At 41.4% G+C, this 22729-nt stretch overlaps 1 protein-coding gene across 4 annotated transcripts in view; it reads left to right on the top strand.

Annotated features, from left to right (window-relative positions):
• The first annotated feature begins 254 nt into the window (after positions 1–254).
• Positions 255–22729, top strand: part of Cenpe (centromere protein E) — a 58367-nt gene continuing 35892 nt past the window's right edge. For 2 of the 4 annotated variants that reach the window (XM_087627889.1, XM_087627891.1), the window contains exons 1-20: positions 255–392; positions 2638–2729; positions 3904–3993; positions 4136–4254; positions 4861–4980; positions 5863–5944; positions 6116–6183; positions 6266–6331; positions 9805–9856; positions 11875–11962; positions 12823–12952; positions 14359–14478; positions 15620–15778; positions 17122–17278; positions 18003–18091; positions 19861–20028; positions 20886–21005; positions 21762–21884; positions 21977–22133; positions 22386–22540. In XM_087627889.1, the coding sequence (XP_087484015.1) occupies positions 337–392; positions 2638–2729; positions 3904–3993; positions 4136–4254; positions 4861–4980; positions 5863–5944; positions 6116–6183; positions 6266–6331; positions 9805–9856; positions 11875–11962; positions 12823–12952; positions 14359–14478; positions 15620–15778; positions 17122–17278; positions 18003–18091; positions 19861–20028; positions 20886–21005; positions 21762–21884; positions 21977–22133; positions 22386–22540 (2211 nt within the window). In that variant the 5' untranslated portion in view covers positions 255–336. 4 annotated transcript variants of the gene reach the window in all.

Genomic DNA, 22729 nt, shown 5'->3' on the forward strand with positions numbered 1-22729 from the left:
CAAACTGCCAGCTCTCTGACCCTGGTATAGGGAGGAGGCTGGTATTCAGTGGCTCCCAGTTGATAATTTAACACAAAAACGTCTCTCCAGCTCCGTGCATCTCGGTTTCGGTACCTCTGAGTCTCCCTCGCCTTCCCCATCCGTGGACTCGCCCGCCTTCCCCCCCCGCAAGCCCCGCTCCGCGCCGCACTTGGACTGTCCCGTGACGTCATGACGCTGCGCAGCCCAATCCGCTGCGACGCTGAGGACATTTTAAACTTAAAGGCGGGGCGGCCCGGGAGCTCTGTCGGCGCCGTTGATCCCCTGCATTTTCCTTCCTGGGCGGCAGCAGACAGGATGGCCGAGGAGGCTGCAGTGGCTGTCTGTGTTCGTGTGCGACCCCTCAACAGCAGGTAGGCGGCCTGGGCCGGTGTGAAGCGGCGCGGGGCGGCCTGGAGACCTGCGCTGTCCCGGGTCACACCGACCCCTCGGAGCAGGACTAGTGGTTTCCCCGAAAACACAGACTGCATGCAGCCCTGCTCAGGAGACACCGCCTTCCTCGTCTGATGGACGAAGACACTGAATGTTCAGTAGTGGAGAAGGGTCGGAAATGCCTGAAATAAAAGACAAGATGAGGGAATGAAGTCTACTGGGTTTGCTCGCCTCTGGCCTTCAGCTAGAGAGGCTAAAGCTTTTGACGTTCACGAAATTTGTTTTGAATAGGTGGTCGATTCTCAAAATTGAGTTATTCTTGCATTTAAGTTCCTTTCCTAATTTGGAAAAAGTTGTCTCCTAGTTAGCTTTTAGATGTCGACCTGACAGCCGGCTTTGTCTAAAGGAGTGTCAATTGAAGGATCACCTCGATGAGGTTGGCCTGTGGGCTTGTCCTTGTGGTGGTTTCTTGATTCTTAGTTGATATGGGCAGTGCTCAGGTTTCTGTGGGTAGGTCCATTCTTACGCATGGGATTCAAGGCTCCTTGTGGAGGAAAAAAAACAAAACAAAACAAAACAGAGAGAGCAAGAAAGTAAACAGTGTTCTTCATGGATTCTGCTTCTCTTCCTGCTTGAGACCCTGCCCTGACTTTCCTTGGAGCTGGAAGTGTAAGCTGATATAAACCGTTTAACACTCCAAGTTGCTTTTGGTCATTATGTTTTATCACAGCAACAGAAAGCAAACTAAAACAATATATCTACAGACATAAGCTATTATGATACACTGGGGGGTGGGGGGTGTGGAGAATACTGAGAAGAGTCATTGAGCCTTTAGAGACGTGACAGATTGATTTTGTGGTGTCAGGGAAATGCAGACACCACAGAATAAGTGGTTTATTAATGGCATTGAAGTTAGTGGTGCCTGTCATGGTGGCACAGGCTTTTAACCCCAGCACTCAGAAGGCAAAGGTAGGTAGGTGTGTCTTAGTTGTAGACCAGCCTGGGCTACCTAGTGAGTTCCAGGCCAACCAAGGCTACATAGTGAGACAGTATCTCAAAATAAAGAACAAAAGAAGACTAGTGACATAGTTGAGGTATTTAGGGCATGTTAAGTATTCCAGAAGGTTTTGTTTGGTTTTGTTTTTTAAGGATTTCAGAGAGGAAGTAGATCCCATGCAGCCAAAGATAGTTATGAATATAGTTCAACACAAAATTGTCATCTTACTTAAAACTGTGAAAACATTTCGCAAGAAGTTTTTGGGTTTGGGAGTTTGGTTTTTTTGTTTGTTTTTTGGATTTGGTTTGGTTTGGTTTGGTTTTTGGTTGGTTGGTTGGTTGGTTGGTTTTGGTGAGGACCAGGTTGGTTGGTTTTGGTTGGTTTGGTGGTGGTGGTGTTTTGGGATGGGGTTTCACTGTGTAGCCCTGGCTACCCAGGAACTCAGTTCCAGTAGACCAAGCTAGCCTCCAACTTATAGAAATCCACCTGCCTCTGCCTCCGTAGTGCTGGGATTAAAGGTGTGTGCAACCACCACCCAGATTTTTGAAATTTTGTATTGCAATGTTCTCAGGCAATACAAGATCTCTCCTCGGCTCAGTAGATCTCAGTCTCTGTGCCATACTCACAGCACTGCCCACCCACTCTGCATGTGACTATCGGATGATATCGTGACTCTGCCCCAGCCAGCTGTGAGGTTGACATCCAAACGTAATGGGGAAGGCACTGGGCTTGGTGCCTTTGGTCTTCTCTGTTTTCCTGGGCTGCGTCAGAGAAAGTGGCAGCCACTGAACAGCAGCCTACTCATAGAGCTAGCAGAATTAAAATAAGAAATAAAACAAGCCAGACCAGACCAAGCCAGGAAAGGAAGATGTTTGTATTCTTTCAGAACTTCATCCAGGTGTTTTCCATTTCCTTCCTCTGTGAATGACAAAAATCACGTCTTATGTGAAAAGTCAGGCACTCCCAGAAAAAAAGGTCCTAATACATAATCAGCGTCCCACTCTGAGCTGCTCCTCCCGGGAGGTGCTAAGAGTGAAGAGCTTCGGTAGGGAGCCGGTGAGAAGCAGATCTTTCTCTCCATCTAGGAGAGCTGAGTCCTGGCCCTTCCAGAGTTGATGGTGTATTTATTGCTAGTCTTCAAAACATGAAATGTTTTAAATTATCCTTTCTGTTACGTGACCTCCAGAATCACTTACATTATTCTAAGCTGGGGTGTTCTGTTCTTCCAGAGAAGAAGAACTTGGAGAAGCCTCCCACATTTATTGGAAAACCGATAAGAATGCTATTTATCAGAGCGACGGGGGTAAATCCTTCCAATTTGGTAAGTTTATAATGGCATCAAAAGTTAGCTTGTAGCTGGGAAGTGGTGACCTCCAATCCCTGCACTCTGAAGATAGGGGGAATCAGGAGTTCAAGGCCAACCTGCACTGAAAAAAAAGACTTAATTTAGAGCCATTTTCCCAGACCCTAAGTTGTCATCTTATTATTAAAACTAGGAAGACATTTTGAGCACAGAAGTAAATGAAATAAAATGCTTCCTGGTAAACAACCATTTATAATATTAATTAATTTTTAAAGGTAAATCTGTATGTTTAAGAGATTATAACCCAAGATTAAAGGTTTCCCAAGCTTTATAGGTTTTAGTGGTCCTATATGCATATAGAAGATTTGAACTCATCAATTGCCTGAGGTAGATGGTATTAAAAATACCAACATCTACCAACTCTGCTTAATCTGAAATCCTAACTTCACAGCCTCCCACTTTACCTTGGGACAACTGTGTGGTTTTGAGAGAAGCAGAGAGATTGCTGGGTTTCTTTTTTTTTTTTTTTGGTTCTTTTTTTCGGAGCTGGGAACCGAACCCAGGGCCTTGCGCTTCCTAGGTAAGCGCTCTATCACTGAGCTAAATCCCCAGCCCCGATTGCTGGGTTTCTTTGCCATCACATTTTCCTGGTTTAAGAATCACCGGAGCAAGTGTCCTATTGTTTTAGTTTACTCACAGAAGCAAGGACTGGCAAGCTTCTCAGTGCTAATGCCAGGTGATTATTTCCTGTGACATTTTTGGGTTAGGTGTTTTCCTGATTCAGCTTGAGCAAGACTCTTAAAAATCAAGATGTGTTAGAAAACAAAATTTCTCAAAAATTTATAACCGCTCATATTTCCTATATACTAATATGCTTACAATAATTCTATAGAGGTGATAGTGTTCCTGTCTCACACATTAGAGGCAGGGGCCCAACGTTTAGCAGTCTAATCAGGTTTGGTACCTAACATGGTCTAGAAGCCAACTCTGCCACTACGCCCTACTGACCCTGGAAATATGTAGGGTTCTTGGCGTATATGGTTTTCTGTGTGAAGATCGTTGCGTTTTCCCTTTAAGAAAGGTGTTTTCTGAAAAGACAAAGGAACTGTCCTGGATAGTTCACCATTCTAATCGGGACAGTTTATTTCTTTGGGCAGTTCCTAATTCTCGACTGAATCTCTGTTCTCTTTAGATCGTGTCTTTCACAGTAATGAGACCACTAAGAATGTGTATGAAGAGATCGCAGTGCCAATCATCAGCTCTGCCATACAAGGCTACAACGGTTCGTGTTCACTTCTGTTGCAGAAGATCTCCGCTCTGCCATGCCCATTCCTTAGTGTTGATCATTTGCCTCCCTGTAAGTTTGTTTTGAATCTTCCCGAGTACATTCCTAATGTGTCTGTTTATTCCGCTTATTTTTACAGGTACCATCTTTGCCTATGGGCAAACTGCATCTGGGAAAACACATACCATGATGGGCTCTGAAGATTGTTTGGGAGTTATTCCCAGGGCAATTCATGACATTTTCCAAAGGATTAAGAAGGTAGTTACCTCAGACTTCCTGTCACGCATTGTCAAGTAGGGAGCACTGAGTAGCAGTTGGTGTGTTCTTCACAGAACAACGAAAGAGAAAGATTCACACTCACCTCCTGATCTTCATGGGAAAAGGAGAAAAGCATAGCACTGACTCACACACTTTACAGAACCTGAAACTCTCTGATTTTTCCCCAAAACAGTATTTCCAACAAAAAGTAGACTAAGCTAAGCAGCAGGAAATCCTATCAGCAGGGCTGTGGGCTCCACCTTAGCCTTGCTGGTTACTAGTAATTCTCAGGGAGCCATAAAAAGTAGATGTGAGTCAAAGAGAAAGAAAGCGGTGGGCAGCACCCACGGGCTGTTTTTGCAGCTTCTAGATGAGCGTTTTCCTGAAGGTAAAGCATCTGGCTTTAGAGCTCTCTTTGGCCTGGATAATGGCCAGGGCACTTTCTTCTCCATTTTCATTATCTCTGAAATACTGCTTTCATGGCTACTGTCTGCATAGAGCCATGGGTCCTGTAGCTTTACAGCTAACTTTTTCTTAGGCTCTTTGACAGTGCTGGTTTATAAATGGGATACTTTCTGATGTCTGACACATGTTGTATTCTCCTAGTTTCCTGAGAGAGAGTTTCTCCTACGGGTTTCTTACATGGAGATCTACAACGAAACCATTACAGACTTACTCTGTAATACTCAAAAAGTGAAACCTTTGATAATTCGGGAAGACATCAATGTGAGTAAAAGAACTGGGTGACTTCACTGGGTCACCCAGGAATGGGTCTATCAGCAGTCACGTGGGGCAGGAGGTGGCATTCAGGGGGCCCACAAACAGAGAGAGAAAAGTCATTGCCTTCCCAGTGTGCCTAGCTCCAGTGGATCCAGTTTGTACTCAGTCGCCACGCAGATGGCCCTAACGAACTGAGTCACCATGCTGTCATGTTGGAACAGCACTAGTACCAATGATGGAGGTCGATAGTGAGGTGGGGAAGGTAAGACTGGGGGCGGGGGGGGGGTGTCCAGTTATGTTATGACAGGGTCATGGAGCAAATGGATGGATTTATTAAAAACCTAGTGAAGGGCTGGAGAGATGGCTCAGTGGTTAAGAGCACTGACTGCTCTTCGAAAGGTCCTGAGTTCAAATCCCAGCAACCACATGGTGGCTTACAACCATCTGTAATGAGATCTGATGCCCTTTTCTGGTGTGTCTGAAGATAGCTACAATGTATATAATAAATAAAGATGTTTTTTAAAAAAAAAAAAACCTAGTGAATTAAGGTGACTAAGGGTATAAAGTGTATCTGATACAGAAAATATAAACTGCAAATCAGGTTCTGTTCTAAATGCCTGTTCTAAGTGTGTGAAAGTTCACAGAATTGTACAGATTTGGGGTCTGGTTAATTTTGGTGTGTAATATTTATATTTATTGGCAAGGGTTTTTAAATAATGAAGTTTTTAAAGTAAATAATTTTGTGTAATGTACACAGTAAATTGTGGACAAGTTGCTTTTTCTACAGAGTAATGGTTTCATTTTTTGCTTTCCCTAATTCAACAATAGATTGTAACTTTGGAAACAAACTTTCTTTCTCTAATCTTTCTATGATTAAACTGTTTTCAGAGGAATGTATATGTTGCTGACCTCACAGAAGAAGTGGTTTATACAGCAGAAATGGCTTTGAAATGGCTTGCAACAGGAGAGAGTAAGACTGCTGTATTTTACATTCATATCAAAATTATCAAGTCACATTTTTATTGAACTAAAATAAGATAGTCTTCAATAAGATAGACTTGCTACATTGAGCTAAAATAAAACCTAATGGTTTTTCTTTGGTTTTAAATTAGTACAATTAATATAAACTCGCTTTTTACAGAGAACAGACATTATGGAATAACCAAAATGAATCAAAGAAGCAGTCGTTCTCATACAATTTTTAGGATGGTAGGTAATTCCACTTCTCCCTTTACTTGGTCTTTCCAAAGAAGAATTTGCTCATTTTTGACAAATTGCCTTTTCTGTCTAGATTTTGGAAAGCAGGGAAAAGGCTGAGTCTTCTAATTGTGATGGGTCTATCAAGGTGTCTCATCTGGTGAGTGTTTATAAGTCATGACTTTCCATGTGGGCCCCTATTGGATGATTGCTGTAATAAGGACAGCTTACTAAGTAGGGGAAAGGTCAGCAGTTGGCAGTGAGTGGTCATAGGAGTGAGTAGCCTCAGGTATAAGGATGAGAGCATCTTGTTCATGTGTGTGATGTCTACAAGGTTTCAGCTGAGGCTCCTTCCAACCACCACCAAGGTCAGAGCCTTGTTTCTCCTTCCTGAGAGCTGAAGTTTAGAACTTGGATATGTTTCTTAAATCCTAGTCAGTATGACTTATAATTGTATGATAAAACAAAAACTAGGTGGAAAAATATTATTTGTTTGTTTGTAGAACAAACAGTGAGAAATGGTGGGAACTTTTACCGTCTAACGATCAGCCTTACGGCCTTCTACATGCTAGGCAGTGTTGTACCACTGGATGCCTCCCCCGAAGTATTTTAGCCCATAAATCTCTTAGAAGAGAGTCACGACATTCATCAGTTTAAATGCACACATTGCCCAGCCCCTGCTCACTGCACAGTCACTGAGTGTGAGCAGTGTGCAGACGTGGCCTTTGCCACGTGAGTGACCCTCCATTCACCTCCTCCTCCATCAGGGAATCACCGTGTAGCCAGGAGGGCTTTAGAGTCATCATTTTTCTGTCTCGAGTGTTGAGACTGCAGGCATGCACTGCCAGACTCTGATATAGCCCTAACTTCACCTAATAGTTTAACTTAATAACAAAACCTGCCCGTGTTTTGTTTTCTAATCTGACTTGTGATATTTCGATATAATTTTAACATTCCTCTTAGTCGTAATACTTTTTTTTATAAATTTTTTTTGTCTTTAATCTTTTTTACAGTTCAGTTGTTATCCCCCTCCCAGACCACCCAGTGACAGTTCCTCATCCCATCTTCCCTTCCCCCAACCCTGCATCTCCAAGAGGATGTCCCCACCCCCACCAGGCCTCCCTACTCCCTAAGGTCTCAGGTCTCTGAAGGGTTAGGTGCTTCTCTCACTGAGGCCAGACCAGGCAGTCCTCTGCTGTGTGTGTCAGGGCCTTGGAGCAGCTGGTGTGTGCTGACTGCGTGGTGGCTCAGTTGAGGCTGCTGGCTTTCCTGTGGGATTCCTCTCCTAATACTCAGCCTGTTTCTTTTGTTTGTTCCTGGCTGATTGGCGTGCACTGATTAGGATCCCACTTGTGCCAGCATGTCAGCCTATCTACCTCCCGTGAAACTTCTAGGAAGGAAGGATTTCTTTTTGAGTCATCTTCCGGCTCTCACGGTGGTTCTCATGATTGTCTCATGGCCTTGGGGGACTGTTCCTCTCCAGCTTCCATCAGCTCTGCCTTGTGTTTTGTCTGTGTTGTCTTCTCCTACCCAGCCGTCAAAATTGGGAGGGTTTTGTGGCTTTTCAGGTTCTTCTATTGATAAACTCCAAAGCTTGATTTCAGTAAAGGTTTCTGAGTTCTAGTCCATGTCTCCCTCAAGACGTCTATGTCATTGCCTGTATCTGAAATCTCAGTGTGTCCAAAGCCAATCCTTCCTTCCATAACTAGCTGTTCTTCATAGATTTTTTCTCCCAGAAAAAAATAATGTTGTACACAAAGGCAGGAAACCTGAGTCTCAGTGGACTCTTCTGCAGTTGAACCATTTCCTACTGGATCCATCTTGACAGTTCTGTGTACACTGTACTCTCTAATTACTGTATCTCTGGATTCTCCGCAGTCTTCGTTTCTTCAGTGCATCATGCAGACTTCTAAGAACACTAAATACTACTTTGTTAGGTCATTTCATTGGTCAAGAGCTGGCCACTCCCAGCTGATGTCCCTTAACTTCCTTCTAAAACCCTACAAGCTCCTGTCTCTAAGTGCCTGAATACAGACACTCATCTTCACTCTCCTCACTCGCTCACACTGACTGCCTCCATGTCCACTGCGTGTATGTGATATATGTAAATAATCTGTAGTGGGCACTGAGAAAGGAAAATCAGGAAGAGTATTGGCTTGGACCATAGAACAGGAGTAGATAATTACTTGTAAACCCTTGGAAATCACCATAGAGAAAGGAGGCTTTTCTTCTCTTTTAGAGCATTCAGAAAAATTTCCAGATCATGAGCATGGTGCTGGGCTCAGAATAAAACTGAAGATGTCTCTCCTCTGCCACTGTCTCTCAGGTCATTGTACCTGTGCCATCCTGAGCTAGATTGTGCCCTTCACATCTGTGTCCCTGCGTCACCGCCGTTCTGCCTGGGCATCGGCTGCAGCTTTGGCTCTTCATTCATGCTGCACTCTGGGCCATAGTTGTTCCTGGAGGAAGTTGAATCACTCTGTGTTACTCCAGTGCATAAGTCTCTCTAGTACCTTCTCTAGGAACTCCCATGTTCTCCGTCTTGCTCACAAGATACTGCATGACCTAGCCCCTGCCTATAAACATCCATTGTTGCTTCGGTTCACCAGTGGTGCCACAGCGTCCTTTCCTGGGTTTAGTGGATTGGCTGTTTGGTTTGGCTTATTAGGACATGGTGGCCTGGAACTCTGCAGTGTCTGGGCTAGCCTGGAGCTCACTCAGGAGGTAAGGCCGGTTTGCAACTCATGGCACTCCTCCTCCCTTTACTTCCCAGGTTTTAGGATTACAGAGGAGCAGCTGAATCCTCTCTGGGTTGGTAGTAAATACCCTGAGGGGTCTGCTTTGGGAGCCAGCATGCTGACCTTTATACACAGTGCTGTTTCTGTTTAAATCTCCATACCTGGCTCCCTCTTTGTCGTTCACATGGCCTAGTGTCGTGTCTTCCTTGTCCCCTATTCCAGAGGATACATTGTGTCCCTCTTTGCCCTTTTCCAGATGCCCATTTGAATCTGCTCTTGTACTTGTATATCCCTTCCCTTCTGGACAATCTCCTCGGTAGAACGTCCGGTCTGTAAGAGCAGAGTGTCTTTGCATGGCTCTCTGCTCCAGCACCTAATACACTGCCCAGAGTGTAATAGATAGATAGCCTATTTTTCGGTGTTACTTAGGAAATTAAATAGAGTGAGGTGTGGTACACACATGGCCAACCCAGCAAAATGAGTTCTGTAAGAAGCCTGACCTCTAGTGAGCTTGGACATGCAGTTAAGGCTGCATTCATCTTAGGTGTGCGGGAAGTGTGAAGATAGCTAGTCTCCATTGAGCAGAGTGTTCCCCTTGGTTCTTGAATACAAAATAAGGATGGACTAAACATTATAAGTAAAAAAGAGCAGCAAAAACTACAGCAGAGACCAGGTTGCAAAGATCACACTGGTAAATTTGGATGTGTAGGACGTGGCTTCATCACATGGGGTGTTTGCAAAGAAAAGAATGAACAAGATGTGGAGGCCGCTGGGAAAGAAGGAACCAGAGGGACATAACAATGTACTGTTTCTTTAAAATATTCCTTTACTTACTGAGCGGGAATTCATTATTTCTAGTTACGCCTCCTAAACACTATTTTTGTCTGTCCTACAGAATTTGGTTGATCTTGCAGGCAGTGAAAGAGCTGCTCAAACAGGAGCTGAAGGTAATGAGAACTTGTTAATATCTGATCATTTATGGTAAAAGTACTGATAATGAGTCTTTATTATAAAAATCAAACATCATTACTTTGATCTACAGCACCAGCTTAAAAATTCAGTTCTGCGGTTGATAGAGCTTTGTAGCTGGGAAGCGCAGGGATGTACTGTAAGAACCATCTAGGCTTTCTTAATCAGTTAGAAAATCAGGAGAGTGGGAGGGAGGCGCCTTCTAGGACTGACAGACAGAGTCTATACTTTCTATTTACCTTGACACTGTAGTCCACAAAGCTTCCCTCCATTAGAGATCTAGTGACTATGACTAGTGCTGAGAAGAGAAAGAACAATCATGAAAGCCATTCCAAGAAGACCAATATCTGACTGCAGAGCTCCCGGGTGTGCCCACAGGAAGAGCTGCAACAGTCAGGCCAGATGTGACTGGATCAGTTCTAATTTTTCATAAGGTTGGCCGTCTGATTAGTCCCACTCTCCCTATATGAGTAATAAAACCCAAGAAAGGCCAACTCAAAGGTAGTCGGGTTCAAATGAACAGGCAATAATTCTCATAAGCAAGAACCAGTTTTAATATTTTAGTGGACAAAAAGATTAGACCATTTTAATAAAGTGGTATCTAGGAAAAACTCAAAGATTGTGTAAAACTCATATACAGTTCTTAAAACTCAAAGATTGTAAAGACTTAATGAAAAAGCACGCTTACAAAGATATTAATTATATAAATGTTCTAGATTTAAATATTTCTAACAAAATCAAAAGTACATTTTTGTGTTTAAACTAGATGCAATGATTTGAAATGTGTATGGGAAACAGGCAAGACTATCTGAGAAGAATCTGAGGGTAGTAGGATGTGGAGCCGCAGTGATTAAACTTGTGTAATACTGAGGGAGTTGTTGGCCCACTAGAGCTAAATGGGAGATCCGGGAGCAAGCTGTCTACACCTGTAACCGCCAGCACTCAAAGGTTAAGCAGGGAGGACTACAGTTCGAGGCTAGCCCAGGAGCCACAGGGAGATACTATCTCAAGGAAGGGAAGGAAGATGAGTGTTTTAATTAAAATGCAGTCTACAGTGGGAAAGGCTATGACTGTCTACGACACAAAGTCTAGAAATGGAAAAGAAAGGCTGACAAACAGTAAAACCTGAGGGAAAGGAGTTAATGGAGCATTTAGACTGCATGGCTTACTCATGCTGACACTCGCCGTGCACTGTGAGAAGCACCCCACAGGTAACAAATGTGACAGAAATAACATTGGTCGCTAGTTATTTATTGTCACAGTGGGTTTGTAGGAGCAGTGCATTGTAAACCTGTGTCTCTCAGTGGGCCAATTAGAGTGGGGTCGGCACAAGGTGGAGTTAGAAGATATGAAATGAAGAGAGTCAACCTTTATTGATAGGGAATTTTTCTGAAATACATTTTCAAGGGAAAAGGCAAAGTGCAAAGTAACATAAACAGGCTGCCTAGGAAGGGGAAGGGAGGGGAATGTGCATGGGTGTGATTTTTAAGTCTGCACGACAAAGCAAGGGATGACAGGGTTCTGGTGGGGAGCAGGGACTGAGCTGGAGAAGTAGTGCCTTTTCAAGGTTTGCATTCCCCTTTAACTTTGAATCACGTAAGCACATTAATAGTTCAAAAAGAAAAATTACTGGCAATTGTTTGGAAGTCTGTGATTACCTTTATTTAAAGGTTTATAAAAAGTAGATTTGAACTGAAGTTAGTGGACCTTGGGAAGCAGGCTGTTTTCCTCCTCCTAGTTCCTCTTTTGTTGTTGTTGTTGTTGTTTTCTGTTTTTTGTTTTGTTTTTGTTTTTGTTTTCTCTCGGTGACAGCATTTTGGCATTTCTGCCTGAATAAATATGTAGACAGACTAGGGAGAGAGAATTCCTTAGCATTAAAAGTGAGTTCAGGCAGAACCACAGCATAGATTTTAGCTCCCAACTTAGCGTCTGTCTTACAACTTACAAGCAAGTTCTTTATCTAATTTGGAGACTAATTTTTACATGTTTAATTCAGGTATGCGATTGAAGGAAGGCTGTTACATAAATCGGAACTTACTTATTTTGGGACAAGTGATTAAGAAACTTAGTGATGGGCAGGTTGGGTAAGTTTCATTGTATCCTTAATTCTTACGGTCTTATCACATTGGAAATTGTCGTACTTTAGTCATAATCGTGTATGTTGATTTCTTTTACACTTTAAAGAGGTTTTGGGTTTCCATAAGCCAGCTTCTTTAAGCACATGTGTTTCCTAGCACTGTGAAGATTACACATTTTTGGATACAGTGACACGTTAGTACACATATGATGTGCATTGTAATTGTCTCATCACTTAGGACTCTGTGGTACAGTTTAACATGTCTATATGCTCCTCAGAAGGTGGGAGCTCTGGAAGGTTTGGCTGCTGCCTCCAGCCATCTTCCCCAAGGCCCTTCCATGGCTGATGCAGTGCACACTACACGTATCAGAGCCTGGGAGATTATTAAGCTCTCTGCCCCCACCCCCACCTCACCATGGTCTGCATCTCCATCCTACGCTGAACTGCCTGTCTAGAGAGCCCTTTACTAAATTTTTGTTTTATTTTTTAATTTTTCACACACAGTTGATCATTAGAGGGACACTTCTTAGGAATCACTTCTCTCCTGTCACCTTGTAGGTCCCAAGGGTCTGACTTAAGCGTTCAGACTTTAGCATGGGCACCACTGAGCCATCTTACCAACCTAAGAGCCTCTCCTTTTTTTTCTGTTTTATTAGAATATGCTATACATAATTTATGAGTACAGCTTCTTGTATATATAAATCTAACCTGAGTCTATTTCCTACCTTAAGTATTTTAATAAGCCTTAATACAACCTTAATTTAAAACTTAATTTATAAAATTATGACTGAGTGTTCGTTTTTTTAAAGGAAAACATTTTTCCATAGATTCTCAACCTTTTTCTTCCCCCACTTGTTTCTCACTAAGTGGTTTCATAAATTACCGAGATAGCAAGTTAACACGAATTCTTCAGAACTCCTTGGGAGGAAATGCGAAGACTCGTATCATCTGCACAATCACTCCAGCGTCGCTTGATGAAACACTGACCACGCTCCAGGTGAGGCTCACTCTCCTGTCCGTGCACCACAGGGAATGAGCAACCTTAAGAAGAAGAGAGGGTCACCTTCCTGTCATTGTCATAACATCTGAATGAAGCTGATGTGCAGTCTAGTAAATACCACTCCTTAATTTAAATACCAAGGCTTCAGTCATTTGTATCCCGTCGCTGTAGTTTTGGGCACAACCAATACTTTTAATTGAATGATTTGATAGTTCTTTTAAATAACTAATTTTTTCCATTGATACATGATAACTAGAAGTTTTATATTAGATTCACAAACAAAAGAACTAGTGTTACCACCAATAGGAATCTAAAAATATATGATGTATGTAAGCAAACATACTAACTGTATGCATATGAACTGCAGGCTGAATTTCCTATTTAAAAAGAAAAGAAAATAGAAAACAAGTTAATGTAGCAGCTTCATTGGTGAGGGATTCTGTGTTGTTAATGCTCACTGTAAGATAGTCACGTGCCCTTGCTCTAGTTGTTGCAGGGGTAGGGGATGTAGCTTGCTAGAATGGCCGCATACCGTGCACAGACCCTGAGTTTTCCCTGTTGTAGAGAAAGTGTTTTAATGTTTTAAAGCTGGGCTTGATGACACACACCCCAAATCCCAGTACTTAGGATGCTGGAGCAGAGGGCCAACCTCAGTAACATAAACACTCTTCCTAAGTAGAAAAGAAACTAAGTCTCTGATTCCATCTATCAGGAAGCAGAAACAAGATAGTTCCTCTTCATCTGCCTATCAAGGTTTGGGCCAGTCTGAAGCATATAACAAGCTCCTTCTAGAAAAGGAAAAAGTAGAGCCGTTGAGTACTGGGTGATGGTACTGCCAGCCCCAGGGAGTTTATAAAGTAGATGCGATCTGGCTTCCAACATGATCGCCTTGACTTAGTAAAGCGACTAATAAGAACAGTGTCCTGGGAGCTAGAGATGGCTCCGAGGACAAAGCCTGTCCTTCACTACTGTGAGGACTGCAGTTGAGATTCCTAGCACCTAAGCTGGGCAGACATAGCAATTCTCTGCAATCCATGCACTCTGGAGGCAAAATCAAGAGATCCTAGGACACGCAGGCTGGCGAGACTAGCCAAATGGCAAGCCCCAGGTTCAGTAAGCAACTCTGCCTCAGTAAAGGTGAGGCAATGGAGGAAGATACTGAACAACCCTTGTCTTTTGTGCACACGCGCACACACACACGCACACATAGGCGCGAATGTGTACCTACACATATAAGCACATCATTGCCCCCACCAAAAAATAAAAAATAAAAGGAAGGGCAGGTCCTTTTGGCTAGGAGTGCCGTTTCTTTTTGCAATGAAGTTGGTTGTAAGAAACAAGTAGTATTGATAATTGGAATTATTTTAGCATTAAACATCTTATACTTTTATGTTTTATCCCAGTTTGCCAGCACTGCCAAGTACATGAAGAATACTCCTTATGTTAATGAAGTGTCAAATGATGAAGCTCTCTTAAAAAGATACAGAAGAGAAATAGTGGATCTTAAAAAACAATTAGAGGAGGTACGTGTGATTTTATATTTTGGTAAAGGACTAAGCCAGTATAGAATAATGGCCTATACATTTATATAATGCTATAAATTATATTGCTATAAATTTATAAATATCTGAATTTCTATAACTTAATTTGAAAACAAACAGGCTTTAACTAAAATAATTCAGTTCATAAGAATTCAGCTTCAGGAATAAGGATAGAGCAGTAGAATGCCATCCAAGGCTGGTCCTCTCCAGCAACAACAAAAGAAATGTACTACAGAATGAAGCACATTGTTTCTGACAGTTAGAGACGTCATTAAGTTGGAAGGTGCCTGCCTGGTGTGTACAGAGCCTGGGCTCAGTCCCCAGTACCTCAGAGAGCCTAACGGTGGATGCCTGTGGCATTAGCACCTTGAAGTTGGAGGTGGGAAAATCAAGGAGTTTAGGATTGTCCTTTGCTCTGTACCAGTTTTTGACCAGCTTAGACTATGTCTGTTCAAAAATAAATGAGAGGGGGTTCTTAAAGTCATTGCGCTATGCTGAGAGACCGTATGTCCATATATGTGGCGTACAGTGAGCTAAAGCTGCCTTGTGTATGGTCACACTCTGGAGCGACTCCTCTGCGATGAGGCCAGGAGCTAGCCTTGTAAGCATAGACTACACAATGCCTGGCATTCTACTTCATTTTAACCATCACCCTCTCATAACCTGTAAGACCATTCACTCTAGTAATAGTTTTTAATGAGTTAAGATGTCAAATAAAACAAGACCATCTCTTCTTTTATCGTCAGTTCTAAATTTCAGTTTCTATGACTTTCTTATCTATTCATATCTTCATAGGTAACTAATAAGATTTACATTACCCTCACATAACATGCAGTAGCATAATGAGAAAAAATGTATGTATTTTATCTCTTAAGTTTGAGAAACTATTGGCTTTGATACGTGTTGGGATTTTCAGGTAGATAATATCTAGTCTATAGTAAAATTATTTATATTATATAAGTTTTATATAAATGTATATGTATAGTTATATATAACTATTATAAATACTTTAATAAAATTAACATTCTCATAGTTACATACAAATGTAATTTCTGTTGTGGAAGCTACTTTCAAGGACTAAATTTTGCCACATTTATGGTTAATATAACTCTGTATTCCTTAGGTAAATACAAAGACTCGGGCGCAGGAAATAGAAAAAGACCAACTGGCCCAGCTCCTGGATGAAAAAGACTTGCTTCAGAAAGTTCAGGATGAGAAAATTCAGAACCTGAAGCGGATGCTGGTGACATCGTCTTCTATTGCACTGCAGCAGGAACTAGAGGTGCGTGCAAGATGCATGTGGGCAACAGAAAACAGAGCGGGCCTTTCCGTCTGCTTAAGGTTTAGTGCCTTTTATCCATTGATATGAGATCTTTCTCTAGAGCATTCTGTGTATTTGCAATATATCATTCCTACCTAAGAAGTGAGTTATATTTACCACTCTCCAATTCTCACTTGAAGAGATACTAACTTAAAAATTCTAGGCTGTCAGTAAAGACTGAACTATGACTCTTAGTAAAGGCTAATGAAATTTGTAAAATGACTTAAAAACTAAAATCACCAGGGTTTATTTAATTAATAGTAATACTTACTTGGGGAAACTGATGGACAATATAAATCAGTGTAGGGATTGAATCCCACCTTCCAGCATGTCCCTCCCCGCTCCCCCTTCCCAGGGTAGGTTTCTTTGTGTCCAGTAGGTATGAGGCAATATTTTCATTCAGGTGGTAGCCTTCAAAGCGAGACCAATTGGACGTTTGATCTCAGTTCCATTGGTTACTGTTGACCTTACCTGAGGGACCTTGATATCCACTCAAATCGATGCGTGTTAACAGCTCTTTCTATGGAAAATCCTAGCGTAAACCATCTATGTGATCATCCATAGGCGTGTTGTGTAAGTCACTAGAGGATCTGTAGGCAATGATGAATAAGAAACAGCTCAATGGAGATGCTTCAAGAGAAAGTATATATGGTCAAGAGCTTGGAGGGCTGCAAATACAGGACAGACATGCTTGACCTTAACGTACAGTGGCCAGGGCATAGCAAAGCATGTTAGGAATTTGAATGTGGCACTGTGCTAGGACAGCAGAGCCTTGTAGGTGACATCAAAAGTGTAGTTTAAAAGGGTGGAGCTACTGTCTGTATCTGTATCAGTGAGGCTGGCGACCGCCGAGGTGTGACTCTGGAAGGGGAGCCAACTGGACAAGCTAGGGAAGTAGCTGAGAGACAGCTTTGTTCCTTGGCAGGGGGAAGAGTAAAGCAGTGGCTTACTTGCGATCTTAGGCTATGTGGTAAGGACGGAAACTGCTTTCAGTGTCAGGGCGGACTGTTAGATAGTACAGAGGGCACAGACCGGGGAGGAGGAAGGAGGACTGAATTTTAGAATCACTACTTAATCCTATTATTGACAAACGTGCTTAAATCTCTTTCTTGTTTTGGTTCCTGGGATTTAACCCAGGGCCTGTACAGTGTAAGCTCTGTGACTGTGTTCAGTGTGTTTCCTTAGAATCCTCTAAAGAACCAGACTTCTATCATGGTGTTTAAAATACATAAAAAATATAAAAAAATAAGAACTAAGTTCCTTGTTTTATTTTGTCTGACTTTAGTTATTTTTTGTTTTTTAAGATTAAGAAGAAACGCAGGGTTACGTGGTGCTTTGGCAAAATGAAGGATTCAAACTATGTAAAGGAATTTAAAATTCCAACAAACATAACAACGAGAACACGTAAAACTTCCGTGACTCCTTTGAGAGAAAATTCTCTCATGAAGTTGGGAGAGAGCGGTGAGTGTGACTGCCCTGTTTGAGAGGAGCTCTGTGAGACCACAGGTTTGTCTCCATAGAGACGCCTGTGTCACCAATAGACACTGGTTCAGTAAGGTGTATATGTCAGATGTGGCTGCAACGATGAACATTCGTAGGATTCTGTTAGTCCTAAATCTCTTAAAAATGATGCACTGTAAGTCAGGTGCAGTGCCTTCAGTTTATAATAGCAGCACGTGAGAGACTGAGACAGGAGGTTCAAAGCTAGGCTGAGGTATGGTAAGACCCTGTCAGGAACAGAGTAACGTACTGTGGTTTACGCGTACAAGTCAGGGGCTTGGGGTTCGTTTTGCTCTTGGGTTCAGTTAAAATGGTAGCGTCTGCCTAACACCCAGCTAAACTCGTTCTGGTCCTCAGACTGTTATATCAGTTATGTATCTCCAGCATTGGGACTATCATCTTCAGGGACATGCTTACCTACTGACAATGGTCAAATCTCAGATGAGGATTTGTCATTTTTATCTATATTGTTTCAAAGATCTTTATTTTATCACAAATTCCAGCTAACTTTCTTAATTCATACAATAATGTGATTCGTGATCACATCTGCTGTTAACATGTTCTCGGCATTTATACCTGAGTATAAGTCAACTTGAGCTTAGGTCTGGTCAGAATTCTTTATTACTCATTTCTAGCAGAACTTATAGTAAATATATTCCTGACGTGCATCTCTTTCCTACTTCAGCACTGTCCTGGGAGTCTGAAGTGTTCGATAACACACTCGAGCCATTGGCTGAGGCAGAGTGGAGCTCAGCAACAGCCCTCCTCAGTGAGGTAACGTCATACAGTCCAGAGTGTCTGTCTGTCCTCAGTGAGGTAACGTCATACAGTCCAGAGTGTCTGTCTGTCCTCCTCAGTGAGGTGACGTCATACAGTCCGTAGTGTCTGTCTGTCCTCCACAGTGAGGTAACGTCATACAGTCCAGAGTGTCTATCTGTCCTCCTCAGTGAGGTGACGTCATACAGTCCGTAGTGTCTGTCTGTCCTCCTCAGTGAGGTGACGTCATACAGTCTGTAGAGCATCTGTCTGTCCTTACGCTTGCATTGTTTGGGTTTTTTTTTTCTTTTGTAAGAATTTTATTTTACATGTGTGCATGCTTTGCCTCCATGTGTATATGTGTACATGGCAAGTCTGGTGCCTGCAGACTCAGCAGAGGACCTTACATCCTCTGGAACCAGAATTACAGGTGGTCTTAAGTTGCCATTTGAGTGTTGGGAACAGAGTCCGGGATCACTGGAAGAGTATTCTTAGTGAACCATCTCTTCAGCCACTCGTGCAGACTTCTTGCTAGATTTGCTGTTATCTAACAGTGATATACAAATTCCAGCTAACTTTCTAATTCATACAGTGATCTGTGATCACAGCTGCTATTGACATGTTCTTGGCATTCATACCAGAGTATTAGTTCATCTGAGCTCACACCTGGTCAGAACTCTTTCACTGTTGACCCAGCCTGACTTAATATCAGAGACAAATTTGATTATAGGGAAGACTGTTATCATTTATGTCTGATTGACAGCTGTGAGAGGTCTAGAGATAGAGTAAGTATTCTGTAAAGCAGTGTGGGCTAACATACTAGGTGGAAACCTACTTATAACTCCTACCATTAAATCTTAGGATCTGTAAATCATTTTAAGTTCTATATTTTGAGAAATTTCTTGAGGGTAAGACAGATTTGAAAGTGACAAGATTCTCAGGTATACAGTAAAGTTGTCTAAATGTGTGTAGTAAAGGAGTTTTTGCTTTTATATCTGATACATCATCAGTGCTTCCTGTAGTTCTGGCAACTACTAATTTGCTGACTACCACAGCAGAGAATCTGTTTCTCACACATTGGAGGATTTGTTCCATGTTGAGCGTCTGGAGAGATGACTCAGAGGTTAGCAGCACTGGCTGTTCTTGCGGAGGACCCAGGTTCAGTTCCAGCATCTACATGGCAGGGAGTCAACCTGACCCCCACAGGCACATTCGCCATGCACTTACATACGTGCTGGCAATGTACTCAGATACCTTTAAGTTAAATTTTTAAAAAGTGACTCAAGAAAAATAACAAAAACAACAACAACAACAACAAAAAAAAACCTAAAAGTCTTATTTTAAGCTATTTTCCCTGTTATAGTTTTTCTCAAAGTAGCATAGAATATAGAAATGGCTTCTCTAGGGGTAAACCACGGGAACCATTAGGAGCTTAGAACTTAGTTCATGTTGATTCTGTTTCTTTTCCAGTCCTCTTAGAAACAAGTCAGACAAGCGGGCGAATGTAGGGTTGGTGTCAGGATCAGGTGGACTTCTCGGGGTTCCTTTATGTTTTCACAGTTAATTGGCCTTTCCCTGTCTGACACAGAGATTTATTACTTAATGATCTTCAGTTAATCTACCTGTTTCAAGTTAGGGAAATTACACAGATGTTGAAGAAGAGAATGGCCTATATCAACTAGTCAAATTTGAGTTGATTTTCAGTTAATCTACATTTTTGTTAAGTAAGCAATTAAAAGATATATCTGCATTTTCTCTGATTGGAAATTTGTTTATATTTGTTATAGGAAAACTTAGAAAGTGAGTTGACCTCACTTAATACTCAATATAATAATCTAGTATTAGACTATGAACAGCTAAGAAGAGAAAATGAAGACTTGAAATTGAAATTAAAAGAAAAAAATGAGTTAGAGGAATTTGAGTTTCTAGAACAAAGAGAAGAAAAAGATCAAGAGGTAAGAAAAATATAAATACTGAACTTAAAACAAAATATGTTTGTCAAAAGTATTCTTATAAGCCACTGATTTCTAAGATTGAGGTATTGCTGTTTTTCGTGTGTATACACAACTTAGAGAGTTTGAACAAGAAGTAATTAATTTAAGTTCTTTTTAAAATAGCCAGATTTGTTTTTTGTTACACTTTGTAACTTGTTTCTGTGAGTTTGGATTTGTTTAGATAGTGCTTCTTGGATTTTTAATATCTTACATGTTAACATGTAGTTGGGTATGTGTCAGAGTGTGTTAATTAGGTACATACATGTTATGAGTGCGGCTGCCCACAGAGGCATCAGGTCTAGTAGAGCTGCTGATGCAAATGGCTGTGAGCTGTCTGACTATAGGGGGTGCTATGAACCAAACTTAAGAGGTGCCCTGTTACAGTAGTTTGAACAGTTAATCTCCCAATCTCTTTTATGCTGGGTGTTTCTAACACAGTAAAAAAAAATGCTTTCTTTGGTTTTCCTTTTCTCTGTCTTTTTTTTTCTTTTCTGTATTAAAAATTGGTTTGCTGTTTCCTGTCCATCTGCTCTCACAGCTACAACTAATGCATGAAGTTTCCAACTTAAAGAATTTAATTAAACATGCAGAAGAATATAATCAAGATCTTGAGGTAAACATTTATCTTAGTATTTCTCTTATAAGTGATTACAACTTAAAAAATGCATGTAATTAAACATGACTACAGAGAAGAGAGCAGTTATTTTTTAAATATTAGTAATTTTGATCAATTTAAATTTTTAAGTACAAGAATTTTTTGTCATTCTAAATTCAAATCACATACTAAATTGAGCTGCACTATTCTTTGGTTCTTTTAGAACGAACTGAGTTCAAAAGTGGAGCTTCTTAAAGAGAAAGAGGACCAGATTAAGGAGCTGCAGAGATACATAGACGCCCAGAAGTCAGAAATGACAAAGACAGACCTGTCATACTCATCGGTAAGTCTGGTTGGCTTCTGTTGTGTGATTGGCTGTCCACTTCTACTATATTATTAAAACCATCCCAGGAAATGGTTATATTTTTGACCCAGCTGTGTACCAGGCTAGATTATAATCAATTTAAATACATTTAATATGAGCATAATTTTGTTCAGTGATAAATGTCATCTACATTTTACCACAAGACTTGAAGGAAGTAGTTGCTTGAGTAGTTTTAGTTTTTCTCCTCTAGGTTGGTGAGTGGGTTGATTGGTTGATTTGTTGATTGGTGGGTGGGTCAGTTGACTGGTTGGGAGGTAGGTGAGTTAGGTAGGTGGGTGGGTGGGTGGGTGGGTGGGTGGTTGGTTGGTTGGTTGGTTGGTTGGTTGGTTGGTTGGTTGGATGGTTGGTTTGAAACAGAATCTCCCTGTATAGCTCTGGCTGGCTTGAAATTCAGTATGTTGGATAGGTCTCCTTGTAACTCACAGACATCCACTTGCCTCTGTCTCCAAAGGTCTGGAATTAAAGGCATGTGCTACCATACCTGTCATAAGTTTTTTAATTGACACTAACCAGCTTTTTAAATAATATGTCTAGATACTCTGTTCCGATATAGAAAGTATGTCCAGAATTTCTTATCCTAATTTCATTTGTTTGATTAGTAGCATAGTTTTACCTTTTGATCATCTAGGAATAACACGTGTATGTGTTCTCCAAAGTATTTTCCAAATCTTTCAAACTTGGGTCTCCTAAGTATCCCTTTTGTTGTCTGCCTAGGAAGCCACTGAAGACCTGAAACAGGCAATGCGCACTCTGTCTGATCTGGACACAGTGGCCCTGGACGCCAAGAGGGAGTCCGCCTTCCTTAGAAGTGAGAACCTGGAGCTGAAGGAGAGGATTGTGGGTAGCTTTCAGACTTTGTGATGGTCGCATTATAGTACTTAGTACAGTAGATCAGTACAATGTCGCCAATTTTCAATGTTCTCCAACAGAATGAGCTTTCAGATTCTTGTAAGCAGATGGAAAATGGCATTCAGATGTATCAGCGCCAGCTGGAGGCGAAAAAGCAAGTGCAGGCTGACCTGGAGAAGGAGTTACAGCTGGCTTTTCAAGAGATATCCAAACTCAGCGCCTTGGTAGACGGCAAAGGTATTACACAAGTTCACACATCTGTACACCGGCCTAAAAACTTACATAAAGGAATTGAGAACGTTTCCCAAAATTAAGTGATTGCTAAGTTCTGAGTTTAATGTTCAGTTAAAATATCATTGGTGTCACTGTTCACAAAAATTTCTATAGCCACCATAATAGGGTTTAAAAATATTTTTCAAACACAGTAGACATGACTTGCGAAAAGTGGTGTAAAATCTTTTAAAAATTAGGTCACTTTTGTCAACATAGGTTTATTGTCTAATTTGGAATTGGAGAAAAGAATTACTGATCTCCAAAAAGAACTAAATAAAGAAGTTGAAGAGAAAGAAACTTTGCAAAAAGAAGTTCACTTGCTGTCAGAGTTGAAATCTTTACCATCTGAGGTGGAGACGCTGAGGAGAGAGGTAAGCATACAAGAGAGACGTTGTAAACAAGTGACTCTGTGGTGGGAAGAAGTGGAATTCATGCTCTCACTACTCTTATGGAACGTGAGAGAAAAGCAAAGTTTTCAAGGTTTATTTAACAAAGTGCTTCATGATATAATCCATGCAGCAGCTATGTTTGGCCTTCGGATAATATTTACACAGCTTAGT

This window comes from Rattus norvegicus, chromosome 2 (assembly GCF_021556685.1).
Source record: "Rattus norvegicus strain SHRSP/BbbUtx chromosome 2, alternate assembly SHRSP_T2T, whole genome shotgun sequence".
Lineage (NCBI taxonomy): Eukaryota > Metazoa > Chordata > Mammalia > Rodentia > Muridae > Rattus > Rattus norvegicus.